We start from the raw sequence: 12,222 nt of genomic DNA on the forward strand, positions 1-12,222 counted from the left end.
TACTCTGTTCACTTTATTTTCAGACTACTACAACCACAATTATTTTTTTTTTCTGAAATGAAGACAAATTTCCCTGAGCGCAAACCCTGTTGCTGAATAACTGCAAAGTATGGCAAACTGAAAAGGGACAAACTGAAATCATGCAAATTGCCCAGTAAGACTAACAATGCTGTGGAAAATTTATAAAGGTCACTTAAAAAAGACAAGTAGTGGATTTATGCCCATTATTCCTGAACATATAAAGAAAAAGATAACTTTTGAAAATACTTTGGTGTTTAATCTTAAAAATATAAAGTCTTCTCTTCTTTTTCCTGTAGATCCCAAAAATCACAGCCCAATCAGTACTTAAATGAAGGGGCTGGACCTTTAATACTGACAGATTTTTAAGGAGATGTCTCAACGACTTCAGCTGAAATGAAAAAAAAAAAAAAACAAAACAAACAAACCACACAAAATCACCCCAAGACAGACTGCCCAGACAGCTGCGGCTCATGCAGCCCCTCATCTGCTAATTAGACTACAAAGATTTATTTAAAGATTTTTAGTTTTATTGGCACCTAGGCATTTCCATTTCAAATATGACTACATTAAACATTTTTTTGAAAATTGAAATAAATACTGTTACAGAATAAATTTACAAATACAACACGGTTAGGCAATAGCATTAAAAATTTAAGTTTCATGCTTTTCAAGCATAGTAAATAGGTAGAACAAATGTCTTGGTCAATGTCCACTTTAATATTAAAGACTCAACCCACAGCAGAGCTAAATTTGACTTTCTGCCTCAACTGAGCCTCTGCAGAGATGCTGTAGCTTAAAAAACATCTCTTTAAATCAGATCTTTCAGAGTCCACCTTAAATAAATTAATACTGAAATTATACTGTTACTGAATCCCTAATATTATAGAATCTGGTCAAAGCTATTCTCTGCGAGGTTTATCACTAGGGAGAACAGAAAACTTACTCAAAAGACAACCACTCCTCTGGAAACTGCACTTTGACAGCAGCATCCAGATCCCCCCATCCAGCTCACCCCAGAACTGCTGAAGCCCCTCTGGGCATGTGGAACTTTGCAAGATTGAGAAAAGCATATAGTTTTGAAGAGCTTTTCAGTCTGACATATCTACAGTAGTAAATCTAAGGTATTAACCACAGGAATTACATTCATAATTACAGAATAAAACTGACAGCAGTTCCTAAATAAAAAAAAAATACAATCATATAGCCCATGTGAGGAAATCAATGCATCACCGATTCAAGGCTAGGCTTTTAAGGACAACAGAAATATCAAGGAGTTCCTTTATGCAATTTTAACAGTACTGGGTCCTCCAAAAAAAAAAAAATCTCCTTTTGTGAAGACACAAAGAGAAAATATCTTCATTTAAAGATGTATACAACCCATTTTTGTCTACTGTTGCTAAGTGCAGGAACATATCGTTACAACTCACATAAAATAAACCCATTTGTTATTAAAGCAACATTTTGCCTGTCTTCTTCCAGTTTACTTGCACTATAAGTTGGGTGCATTTGTTGTCTAGTATATGATTTTCTAACAGCAATTACATAGAGAAGACCTTTTAAAATCTTTATTTAAAACTATCTATAAAAGCATACTATTTTCACTTTTTAAAAAATTACTAGCTTTAACATTAAAGTTCACTTTGTTTATGTTAGTCACCATTTCAAATGTTTAAGCAGGCAGCCGTATGTTGAGTTTGATACAATAATTACATATAAAGCTAGGCAGCAGAGTGACAACCATTGACTTGCGATTAATTTTAGAGAAAACAGAAAAATATTTGTTCTGTATTAGATCAAATGAATGCAATGTAGTACTACTCCACAATCAACAGTAAAATGTATTGTGTTACATCATGTGTCCTACACAACCTTTTTGAATATATGACCTTTAAGTTGCTGAAGGTTGCTTCAGAATTTGGCTCAGTTCAGGCAAAACATCTGTTCCCTTTGCAGGTATACTGTAAGGACTTTTTTCTCAGTTGGATTTAGAGCACAGCAAGTGAGCCCTTTTCTGACCGATCATATACACCCCAGCATTTGTAAATCAAGCTCTGGGCTGACAACAGCAGGTCCACATTCCGTCACCCTTTCTCAGCTAGCAAGGCCATTTGACTGCTGTGAGAACTGCTCTTATCATGTCATCAAATCAAAGCATGTTGAGAAGGGGGAATGCAAGAGGCATCTGCAGAATTCCCACAATGTAGTGACTTTGGAACATTGACAGATGCATCTGTCATTTTATACCTTCAACTAACCTGCTGTCCGCTGGCCTGACATGGCAAAGCTGTCCAAGAGTAACTCCAGTTCTCTCATGTTGTTTTCATACGTCTCTGTTAGAAAGACCTGGTGTTTCTTGGCCTTTATTTCACAGGAGATACAAACAAGACAAGAGGGGGAAAAAAGAAACCCATTAAAACAGTAAACAGAAGAAATACAGATCACAACATTATTTTTGTTTCCCTTTAAATTTAAATTCCTGCTGTATTTCTTATTATTCCTTTTCTTGAGCCAAGAGACCTAACATGACATCACAAATAAGTAACAGAGAACCTTGAAACACACTTAAAATAGAACTAAAGGCTTCAAGTAGTCAAAAGAAAAAGAAAAAAATGGCTGTACTAAAACCTAGTCTTGATCTTCTTCTGCTTTAAAAATATCTCAATAAATATTAACTAACTGCTGCCTATCTATGCAAGCAATGCAATCTATTGTTACACCCTACAAGGGCATCCAGAAAGACACCAAACTACTGGCAGACAGGCTAAAAATTCATGATTTGGCACTCAGTCAAATCCCACACCTATTCTCATTGCAAACCTGCCTTCTTTAATTCTTAGTATCTTCCATGCTTGATAGTGATTTCTTCAGTGTCAAAAACTCCTCCTTAAGCATGGAATATAAAGCAGCAAAGTCCTTCAGTTCCTATCACTGAATTTTCTTAAAATAAAGCTGTCCACTAAGTGTAGCCTATTGTTCAAACCAAGACAATGGCTTTATTAAATAAATCATTTAAATCAATTAATTTTAAAAAATATTTATGGCTGAAAGATATTACAGCAGATTTTTTAATCACTGCAATAGAAAGACTATATCAAATCATTCCTTCAATTTATATCTGATATTAAAACTTGTAATTTTCGAAGACATGAATCCATAACCCCAGACAAGAGCAAGGTCCTCTTAAACATATCTAGTTCTGACTTATCAAAGAAATGTACAATTTTAGCAGCTGTCAAAAAAGTAGTAACATCTCAGTAGTTCAGAAAACAAACAAAACAAAAAAGCCCCACCAAACAAAACCCCCTAATAGCCCCTCCCCCGCAAATAAGAGGAAACTATTTAAGTAACTTCACAATTTTCTTATGACAAAGGTGATGCTCAAAGATGCCTTATTACTGATAATCACTTGCATTTTTAATCTAAAATTCTACTACCTATGAATTTCCGTTTCTACTTGGTGATGGAAGATTACCTTTTTGTATTGAGAAAAATCCTACCGTTTTCTATCATTTCTATGAATTATTGGTTTGGTTATGCTTCACTGCATGTGTAAGGATCCAGTCAATTTCTCAAGCGTGGGAAATATCTTTCCCAGGAAAACTGCTACATACTGGTAGCACATAACTGTCAGACTAAAAAACCAAGAAATGCATTTAATTCTCTGCAGTGTTCTTCAGTATTCAGTTTAAATATTTTATAAATTTGCTTTACTCTTTCAATTTTAATTATATGTACTGTATATCAACTAATATATTATTCATATGTGTATTTCAATGTTAGGTCCCTTGTAGCATTTACACGCCTCTCCTTGTGTGAGAGTTTGTACTGCACTTCATAAAGAATTTCCAAACCACATCTATATATTCAAAAATAACTAAGTTTAATTCTTACTCTATAAAATTATCTATATAAATAGAGCTTGTAATTGCTGAGCTCCAGTAAAAATATTTTATGAGATGCAAACACATTAAAATAATTTAGTCCCATGTACTGATATCATCTCAAAGACCTCACATACTACAAATAATAAAACACAACAGTATGATCAGTATCACAATGAAATAAATACTCTTTTTAAATAAACTGCTCCAGCATAGACAAGGTAAGACTAAATCTTCCCAGAAGAATCTGTTCCCATGGAAGACAAATGTGAGATTTTTTTTCAATCTCCTCATCCAATTTTTTTCATTTGGTTTAGTTAATTTACCATAATTTAGTCAGTATATCGCAATCTATTCAGCTTTCACCACTCCTGTGCTTTATTTGCTAACTGCATCTACACTCCCTGAACCAGTTTCAGTCTCTCTTTTAACAGCAATAAAGATCAAAAGAAAACCCCTTGGAATAGCCAGTTTCCCTACAGTTCAGCTGTGAAGTGTGTCTTTCCTTTCTAACTCTCATTTTCAATCACTGTCCCCTTTGTCAGAAATTGAAGAAAAATACAGTAAAGCAAACTGCTGGAAATCCAGGCACAGTTTAAGAGTCCAAAAGGGTCTGAACATACCGATCTAACTTCTCACCTCTCACTGACTGGTAACTATTAAGAAAGTGCAGAGTCATAAAGTCATGGAGTAATTTAAGCCGACAGGATCCCTGGAGGTCATCTGGTCCCACTTCCCACTCAAAGCAAGGCCATGCTTGAAGTCAGATTAGGATGCTCAGAGCCCTGTTCAGTCAAGTTTTGAGTATCCTCAAGGATGGCGTTTCAACAAGCCCTTCAGGCAACCTGCTCCAATATATCACAATTCTCACAGTGAAGTTTTTCTCCTCTTACAGGTAATTAGAATTTCCCTTTCTAAAATTTCTTTTTGTCTCATACTTTCGCTGCACAGTTCTAAGGAGAGTGTAGCTCTGTCTTCTCCGTAAGTATGCATCTGAGAGTTCATGGCAGTAGGTATAACTCCCTTATTTTTCTTTTCTTCAGACTGAACAATCACAGCAAGTATATGTAACTCTTTAGTTTGAAAAGCATAATGGAGTCCACAAGCACAGAAGCCAAACATAATCAACTGCAGCTGCTAAAAGTTATCTTCTGCCAGATCCAGCTATTCCAGGAGATGAGAGTACTTCCCTCACAGCAAGTCCATCCATCATAATATATGTGTTAGAGGATGCCATTCCTGTACAGCTACTTGAAAGGTACTCGTATGAGTGTTCCTAGATTACTTCAAAAGGGAAATCAAGTGACAAAGTGCTAAAGCCTTTACTTAAACAGAGTTTGATTCCCAGACCACATTCATAGAAACAGGTGAAAGAACACTTGTAAAGTAAATCTTCTGCTGACTTTGCTTGACTTCCTGCACATCTGGGTGGACCATTCTTGACCTTGGAGGTGATCCTTGAAAACTACCTTGAGTATCAATGGCAGCAGGAGGCCTGTATGGATGCACAAGGAGCTCCTGATGAAATTCAAATATTAACAGGGAGCATAAATGAGGAAGCAGGCATAGGTGACCTGGAAGAAATACAGATGCTGTCCAAGCATGGAGGGATATACTTAGGAAAGCCAAAATCCACCTTAAGTTGAATCTGGCAAGAGACCTGAAGGGGAACATGAAAGGCTTCCTGAAGTACATCACCAGCAAAAGGAAAACTAGGGAAAATGTGGACCCGCTGCTGAATGAGGCAGGGCATCTGGTGACTAATATGCAGAAAAGGCCTTCTCAATGACTTTTTCACCTTGGTCTTTAGTGGTAGGAACCCGCCTTCAGGAACTGCAGGTCCCTGGGATCAATGGCAAAGTCTCACTATGAAGTTTGTAAATTGTAGCATACACAATGCTTCCCCAAGTCACACTTCATATCCTTAAGAAGGCTCCTGTTATCACAAAACATCCCTTGAGGACAGAAGAATTTTCGGTAGAAAAGTGTGTTTGGCAACATGTTTACTTAACTATCAATTTTACAACAGAATCACAGTTTTAAACAAATTAAATAGAAGCCAAGTATTTTTCATTGCAAGTACTGTAGACTGCAGCAAGGAGAAAAATCTTTTTTCCAAATGCTTTTTATCCTTATCTGTAAGGATAACCAGAATTATTAAGAAAGCCTACTACTGGCAAAAATTACTCTATCCACTGTCAGAATTATGCTAATCTTCCACAAGTAGGGTATCTGCATTTAGCTGGACAATTCCCTACTTCCCTGGCTGCACAGATATTTTCCTTAAGTACCAGTGCTCAATTTTCGTACCATTCCATCACCTGTTCCAGGACAAAAATGAAGTTCCATTCATTTTTCAGCATTTTCCAAAAGTCACTATTGAATGAAATAAATGCAAACGCTATGTACACTTCTAGAGTAGCCCACATGACTTGATGCTGCACACATGCATCTGCATTTCAAGTTCAGTAACACTGGAGGAGGGGGAAGATGGGTGGAACAGAAAAACAAACCATAGGCAGTTCAAGGCCTTTTCAAAATTAACTTATCAAAACCTTACTAGTATTATGCAGGGAACTGAGGGGTGCAGTCCTGCAACAAACTTGTCATTATTCCAAAAGGAATTTTCTCTACTTTGTTCACAGTCAGAGGGATTTTCCTCTGTGGCTCTCTTGCCCATGGACTAATTCATCCACTCAGTCTGCAGTACAAATCCCACCTGGTGATGGCAGAGCAAGTGCCAAAGCCAGAACTATCCACAAAGCCACGAAAAAGCAGTGTATGTTCAGACACTCCTTGACAAGCATTTGGGTAAATTATTTACAAAAGCATCACAATGTTTACCAGGCTGACCTTGGGGGAACCAAATCATAGCATTTATAGAAACAGGCTCCAAACAACTACTCCACAGTTAAAAAAAATTTGTTTTACTTGAGTTCTGCATAGCAAAATAGTGGCACAAATTTTAAACAACCAAGCATAAACTGCAGTATAAAAAAATGAAACCCTCACTGACAATCGCCATCCTCAGGCTACTATTTATTTTTGCTCAAGTATCTAACTATTGAATACTTAATAGTGTTTCCTTATTTTCTTACATTAGCTAGAACTTCCCAAAGTCTACAGAGGGGATCTTTAGAAAATGTCTAACCATGTGTAAATTAAATACAATTTCTCAACAATTTTAGTGTCTCAGTTTTAATTACCTGAAATAAAATTAATCAAAAAGCTCAAGTTTAATATGGAACTATTCCAGTCCCTTAAAGACAGATCTGTAACAACCTTTTGGTGGGAGATAAAGTTATGAAGCATCTCTGGTTTTTGAAGTTTGGGGCTTTTTAAGTCAAGAGAAAATTTTTCAAGAACTGGCAACTTCAAAAGCATTTTTTAAATTCTTGTCTTCAACCACTGGGACATCACAGCTTGAGTGACCTCTCCGCTTCCAGAATAAATTACAAAATTGGTTTCTCTGTAGATCATTTAAACATATGTTTCAGACTGACTGGTCTTCTTAAATCAGGACAATAACAGAAGTAGCATGTGGGTAAGAACACTCCATCCCTGAGTTAAGGCAAGCAAATCAAGGTAAGATAACATTTAAAAATCATTAGCACAAAACTAATGAAGACTGCATCTTGGATTTTTTGAATTCAAAGAAAAATCTCTCTTCACAATAAATCATCTAGATGATTTTGACATCTTTGCCACTGAGTACCAGATTCTACTCCACAGAATTTGTAAAACAGAATCATAATCTTCAAGGTGTTTCATTGTCTGTTCAGTCAAGACTCAAGACACTTCTTTTAGAGAACAACAGTTAATGCCTGTGTCCAGGAACTAGATTCTTGACAGTTCTGTTCAGACTTTCAGCTTACAAAAACCTACAAGGCTATTACAGACAACCGAGATGTATACAGCACATGACTGCATGCACAGCTGTAAAAGATTTATATGCCACACAGAAAAAGACAGGCTCTGGGTGTAATTTACTACACTACTTGTACACTAATTATGCTACCTCTGATAGTATCTATACAAAGGGGAGGAAATGAACACACAGTTCTTCCAAATTAAAAGGATTTATACTGAAATACCTATTTTTAATGACCTCAATTTCCTAACATGCGTTCTGGTGAACAGGTAAGTTCCCCAAATTTCAAAATACAGTTCTCATAAAGGTTCAAAATCTCCTGCTTGTCTGGTACTAAGAATTAAAGACCATTCACTACTAGGTGACAAAACCTTAAATATCCTAAGTAACTTTTACAACTGTAAAACTGTAAGAAGACACTTCTTATTCTTTCCATGGGGCAGGAATACAGCTGGGGCTGTTTCAATGTAAAATAAGTTCTGAATCATAACGGCCATTCTTCCAAATTCCTATTCTTCAAACTAAACATTTCTAAAAACCCAAGCTGGAAATAATGACAAGCTTGAGACTAACTTCCTCAGAAAAACATAATGGAAATCTTGAGAACCTGCTCATGCTGAATGTTCATAAGCAATTTTGTTTGATACCAACAGATCCTATCACATTTGATCCATGCAAATTTCTGGCAAACTTCTGCTACATGCTGATATTTAAAATTAAAAGCAACCTAAATACTTTACCATACATTCAACTGAGCCATTTAAAAAAAAAAAAAAAAAGTTTTCATGTAGTTTCCAAAGAATGTATTTTTTTCCTGCATAAGTCTGCTTCTCTAAAAACAATTATTTGGGTTTATTTCCCAAGTATTTTAGAAACAAAAACATTAACTGGTATTATAGCAGTACAGTGAGAAACCAATATAAGATTATCAGACTGGAGTGGAAAGGACACACTCAGAATGCCTAATAATACTATAAAATATAAGAAAGTAATGAATAGATCAAAAAAGCACAGGAGGGGGAAATGAAGGGAAGAGCACACACTGGCAATTTCACACAACTTTAGTACGGGTATAGGGAAGCCTAATAACAGTATATGAAATGTTATCAACACTTAGCTTCTGCTAGAGCCTTCTGTTTTTTCATTTTGGGAAGAAAAATAACTAAAAGCTGTCCAGACTGAGTAAACAAGACCACACACAGGCGTTCCTGTTTCCCAAACAAATACAAAAATCTTCAGGAAAAACACAAAGCCATCCAAGGTGATAAAAATCTAATCCCACAGGGGACCACTAATACAACTCCTCAGAAAATGAGTATTTTTATTACTTGTTCAAGACAGTCTTGTGGTTTGAAATTGTTCCAATAAAACAATTAAAATAACCAGCTCTGTGAATAAGACAGTTCTTCTAACTGAGACAATTTATTCTGCTTTTTACTTTTCAGTAACGTAATGTTCATTTTGAGTACACCATTCAATGCTGTTGCCCTCACCAGAAACCTTGATCATGCACAGAATTTTGTCCCGAATTCTTGTCAGGTATAACATACATTTTATTAAGGAACACAAAATGAAATCTCATATCACAGTGATGGCTAGCAAGTGCTCTACGTTCCTGGTAGAAATTTTTCAGCTTGGAATTGTATTTTGTATTTATACATAGCAATCATTATTGACTGTAGTTAGGGGAGACAGTTGCTTTTGTCTCTTCATATTCCTTTTGTGACTGATGACTTTTTCAGGTTAACTAGGCCAGTAAACGCCTTTTAACACATTAATACTTGCATGGAAGAAACTGTTATTCTCCCAGAAGGGGGGTGGGGGGGGGGGGGGGGGGGGTGTGTGGTGTGTATTGAATTTTTCTTCCATTTATTAGTTACCAATATGTCTGGGAAGTGGGTAACACTAAGACAATGTATGGAATAACTCCAACTAACAGAAGACACCAGGAAGTCTGAAGATCCTCTGATGCTGGTCCCTGCTCCTGCTCACTGATTAGCACAATGCCTATAAGCAGCAGGGAATACACCGTATTTACCTTTCATATTCAGAGCTCCAGGAGAGAGAAAGAGGAGAAATTTGCAAGACAGTATCCAAAAGGTTTATACTGATGAAGTACAGAAATACTGTATATGCCGCTACACAATGTAAGGAGAGATGGTTTTCAAGATATCCTAAGATCTTTGCCTTGTCCCTGATGCTATGGAACAGGATGGCAAAATTGTTATTCAAATTTGAGGTGGGCAGAGACAGTGGGAAAGCCCCAACTGGTCACATAAACTGGAAAAAAAGATCAGAAAATAATCCACTAAACACATCCAACATGGCAAATCCATGCCAAAAAAAAAACCAACCCTCTACTTTGTCACCTTCAAACAAGCAATTTTCAACCAATTTTTAGTCAAATGCCCACACTAAAACCAATATGTTATGTGAAATATTAATAAACAAGCCTAAATGGTAGCTAGTAACACTTGGAGAAGAAAAAAAACTTGGGTAAAAAGACAGAATATTCTCTACAAGGAATCATAATTCATATCTACAAACTGTCATCTTTACTAGGAATGCAAACACAAGTTACTCTTTACTCATACCCCATACTTTTACAAAAACTGTTTTCCGCAAATAATCTTCAGTTAAATACATGGTGTACCACTTTAAATGCATTTTCAAATTAGCTTCTCCAGCATATTAGCTATATTTATGCATTTTACATGACAAAGTAGGAAGTAAAATCAGAGTAACACAATGGCAGAGTTCTTCCACAGTTCAACACAGCAAACGCAGATTATGTTCACAGTATGTTTAAAAAACACTAACAATGAGTGCCACAGGCCTTTTGTCTTACCACTGCAAGTTGCTCCTGTAATTCTCTGCAGGTTTTTTCATTATTCTCTAGTCTCTCAGAAAGGTCTTTAATTACCCTCTTCTTTTCATCAATCTTCTGATTCATTTGCTGGTTTGTGGAGAAACACTCTCTTTCTAATCTGGAAAGTTTCAGCATTAGAGAATTTTCATCAAAAATGTATAGTCAATTATACTATATAATTTTAAAGATGATAATAAATGGATATGGCACATATGTTAGTACATCATATGGCTCCTAAAATGGCAATTTTTTTTTTAACTGAAGGAAGTCATATATTCTAAGAACGAAGTTTCAAGAAGTGGCTACGCTCTTTTCAGTTACCAATGCTCGTATTAGGTTTCCAGTCATAAATTCATTTGCCCATTGGGATATGGCCTCCAAGTTACATATAATAAACAGACTTAATCACATTTTAATTAATAGTTAATTAAATCTTCATAAAGATTATGTCACATCTTGCATAATCGACCCTGATTTCACATACAAAGTTTGCTCCTAAAATTTTCACATACCTGTCTATACTGTACTCAGAATGGCATGACTTCAAATTTTCCCACCAGCAGACTGTTCCCAAAATTTCAAACACTTTTTGTACTCTTATCAGTTCTCCTGGTACTCAGGAAAACAGATGCATAAAGAGCCTGGCACGGATAAAAAGGCAACTCATGAGAAAGCTACAAGGCCAAACAGCAGCATACAGGAGACAGAAGCAGGGACAGGAATCCAAGGAAGAATTTAGAAAGACTGCCTGAGTATGTACACATGGTGTCAAGAAACCCAAAAATTCACGTAGAACTGATGTTTGCAAAGGATGACAAAGACATTGCAAACAGATCTTACCACTACATTAAGGTAAGAAAGAAAATACCAACCTGCTTCTACACAGACTAGGCAATTTATTAATAGTAGACGCAGAGAAGGTCACTGCACTCAATGCCTTTTTTGCCACAGCCTTCCTGGACAAGGTCACCCAAACCTCTGCAATCAGGAGAAGTGCTCAAAGAGGAGAACAGCTGCTAGCAGTAGGAGAGGATTGAGTCCAGGATTACTTGGAAGAAGTCAACCCATAGAAATTGAAGATGCCAGCTCACCTGCACTCAAAGGTTCTGACAAAACTGGCCAATGTCACAGCCAGGCTGCTCATTATCATCTTTAAAAGGTCACAGAGACTGGGGGAGGTCCCTGGCAAATGGAGAAAGGCAAATTTCACCCTTATATTCAGAAAAGAGCAAAAGAACAAGCTAAGGAACTACAGACCAGTTAGCTTCACCTCAGTCCCAAGAAGGTCATGGAGCAAGCCCTCTTGGAACAAATTTCTGGGCTTATGAAAGAAAAAAAAAAAGATATTTGGAACAGTCAGTGAGAATTTACCAAGGCTAAATCATGTTTAGCCAACCCAGTTATATTCCATGACAAAATGACCAGATCTGTGGACAAAAGGAGAACAATGAGACTAAATATAACAGCTTTATCAAGACTTCTGGCACTGTCTCACACAGTATTTTTATAGCCACGTTTTCAGACTAGATGTGAACTACAACACTGATAAAAACAGTTTGATGGTAAAGCTCTGACGGTGG

General features: G+C 36.5%; 1 protein-coding gene across 1 annotated transcript in view; it reads right to left on the bottom strand.

The window, feature by feature from the left end:
- The window catches only part of CCDC171 (coiled-coil domain containing 171), a 149,385-nt gene that overhangs the window by 102,214 nt on the left and 34,949 nt on the right, over positions 1–12,222 (bottom strand). Inside the window, 2 exon segments of the mRNA XM_037373775.1 lie at positions 2,277–2,379; positions 10,622–10,760. Coding sequence (XP_037229672.1) covers positions 2,277–2,379; positions 10,622–10,760 — 242 coding nt within the window.

The sequence above is a fragment of the Falco rusticolus genome, chromosome Z, assembly GCF_015220075.1.
Source record: "Falco rusticolus isolate bFalRus1 chromosome Z, bFalRus1.pri, whole genome shotgun sequence".
NCBI lineage: Eukaryota > Metazoa > Chordata > Aves > Falconiformes > Falconidae > Falco > Falco rusticolus.